Raw genomic sequence first — 349 nt, forward strand, 5'->3', positions numbered from 1 at the left:
GCAACAAGATGCGCAGCAGCGGGGGCCCACACCCCCGCGAGGACACGCGGCCCATCGTGAGCACCGCCAGGGTGGGAGGGCAGGGTGGGTGCTCCAGGGGCACTGGGGTGGGGGCGCATGCCAGTCCTGCGGCCAGCTCATCCCCCTCTTTTCTCAGGCACAGGGCTCATGCCAGAGCGAGCTGCACCGGGCGCTGGAGAGGCTGGCGGCGTCACAGACCCGCACGCACGAGGACCTGTACGTCATCCCTATCCCCAACTGCGACCGCAACGGCAACTTCCACCCCAAGCAGGTAGGACAGGCTCTCCCCAACCCTGAGGGGCTGGGGGGGGGGTTGGGAGAGCCAGGG

General features: G+C 69.6%; 1 protein-coding gene across 1 annotated transcript in view; it reads left to right on the top strand.

Annotated features, from left to right (window-relative positions):
- Positions 1-8: 8 nt before the first annotated feature.
- The window catches only part of IGFBP4 (insulin-like growth factor binding protein 4), a gene marked incomplete at both ends in the record, with an annotated part of 671 nt that continues 330 nt past the window's right edge, over positions 9-349 (top strand). The window contains 2 exons of the mRNA XM_009078037.1: positions 9-56; positions 158-292. Coding sequence (XP_009076285.1) covers positions 9-56; positions 158-292 — 183 coding nt within the window. The remainder of the gene's footprint in view (positions 57-157; positions 293-349) is intronic.

Source organism: Acanthisitta chloris, unplaced genomic scaffold, assembly GCF_000695815.1.
Source record: "Acanthisitta chloris isolate BGI_N310 unplaced genomic scaffold, ASM69581v1 scaffold21367, whole genome shotgun sequence".
Lineage (NCBI taxonomy): Eukaryota > Metazoa > Chordata > Aves > Passeriformes > Acanthisittidae > Acanthisitta > Acanthisitta chloris.